This window comes from Papilio polytes, unplaced genomic scaffold (genome assembly GCF_000836215.1).
Source record: "Papilio polytes unplaced genomic scaffold, Ppol_1.0 DF824328.1, whole genome shotgun sequence".
Taxonomy (NCBI): Eukaryota; Metazoa; Arthropoda; class Insecta; order Lepidoptera; family Papilionidae; genus Papilio; species Papilio polytes.
This window is the reverse complement of record NW_013524876.1, coordinates 6,957-8,473: the sequence shown is the minus strand read 5'-3', so window position 1 is coordinate 8,473 and position 1,517 is coordinate 6,957. Positions and strand designations below refer to the sequence as shown.

At 31.3% G+C, this 1,517-nt stretch overlaps 1 protein-coding gene across 1 annotated transcript; it reads left to right on the top strand.

Moving 5' to 3' along the window:
• Nucleotides 1-6: 6 nt before the first annotated feature.
• On the top strand, nucleotides 7-1,511 carry LOC106099688. The gene is made up of 2 exons (XM_013278301.1): nucleotides 7-947; nucleotides 1,189-1,511. Exons 1-2 carry the CDS (start codon nucleotides 96-98, stop codon nucleotides 1,195-1,197), a joined length of 861 nt encoding a protein of 286 aa, XP_013133755.1. The 5' UTR covers nucleotides 7-95; the 3' UTR covers nucleotides 1,198-1,511.
• The last annotated feature ends 6 nt before the right edge of the window (nucleotides 1,512-1,517 follow it).

Below are 1,517 nucleotides of genomic sequence, written 5' to 3'. Positions count from 1 at the left end.
AGTTTCAATAAATATAAGAAAAGACGAGACCCACACAACCCAAGCATGGTGTCAGAAGTGCTGTCGAAAAGAATATAAAGGAGATTTCAAAGAAAATGACGGAAAAAATATTCATCACACACATGAAGCCACTCTCAATACAAAATGGAGACAACGCAGCCGAAAAATGGAAACAATGGAGACTCCGGTTTGAAATATTTATGGATGCTAATGAAATTAGAAAATATCCAAACGAGAAACAGACAGCAATTTTGTTAAACGCCATTGGAGACGAAGGGATTTCAATTTTTCAAAGCTTCAACGTAGATAGGAATGTAATAAAACTAGAAGATCTACTCCATAAATTTGACGAAAAATTTAATCCACACACAAACGTAACGGTGGAGAGATATAATTTTTTCACACGTAGTCAAAAAGAAGATGAATCATTAGAGGATTACTTGACATTGTTGAATAATTTAGCAAGTAATTGTAACTTTGGTCAATTAAAAGATGAACTCATCAAAGACATGTTAGTAATTGGAATTAAAAATACAAAAATAAAAGAAAGATTGCTACAGGAAGAAAATCTCACAACAGAAATTGCCATGAAGATTGCAAAAAGTCTAGAATTGTCACACGAAAGGTCTACTAAACTCGTCAACAATACAAGTATGTGTCACGACTCTGTCCAAGCCGTCAAAAGTACTCAAAATACCAAAGGTCGTTGGAGGCCACAAGAAAGAGATAATCAATATAATGAATATACTCAAAGAAACAAATCACCATTCAAGAATGCATCTAGAAGTAAGTCACCAGCCTACAACAACAACATCTGTAAACGGTGTGGTCAAATACATAAATACAAATGTCCGGCTGAAGGTAAAACATGTAACATCTGCAAGCGTAAGAATCATTTTTCAAATTTTTGTTTTTTCAAAGATAAACATAGAAGAAGCTATCAAAAAGTAAGTACAATTACTCAGAAAAATTTGGCAAATAATTTTGTTATCAACTCAATATCGAATAATAGTAAAAAACAAGATTGGGAGATTTATGTAATTTGTAATAATTATAAACTTAAATTTCAAATTGATACAGGCGCTGACATTAATGTAATTAGTAAGCAAAATCTTGAGAAAATTCAGGAATATAGTATTTCAAAAATCAATATTTTCAGGACAAAAAATAAAATCTTTTCATTTTCAGGACAATTAGTACCAAATTTAGGCACTTGTTTTCTACAATGTGAATTTGAAAATGGATTGTCGACAAAATTATACTTTGTTGTGGTTGATTGTAACTGCACACCAATAATTGGTTGGAATTCATGTGAAAAATTAGGTATTGTCAAAAGAATATTTACAATTCAAGATGATCAAAAAGAAAGGTCAGTACAAAATATTGTTGCTAATTACTCAAATACCTTTGAAGGGTTAGGATGTTTGCAATACAAAGCACACTTGGATATTGATCCAAATGTAACACCTAAAGTTTGTCCAGTACGTAGAATTCCATATTCATTAGAAAAACGTCTT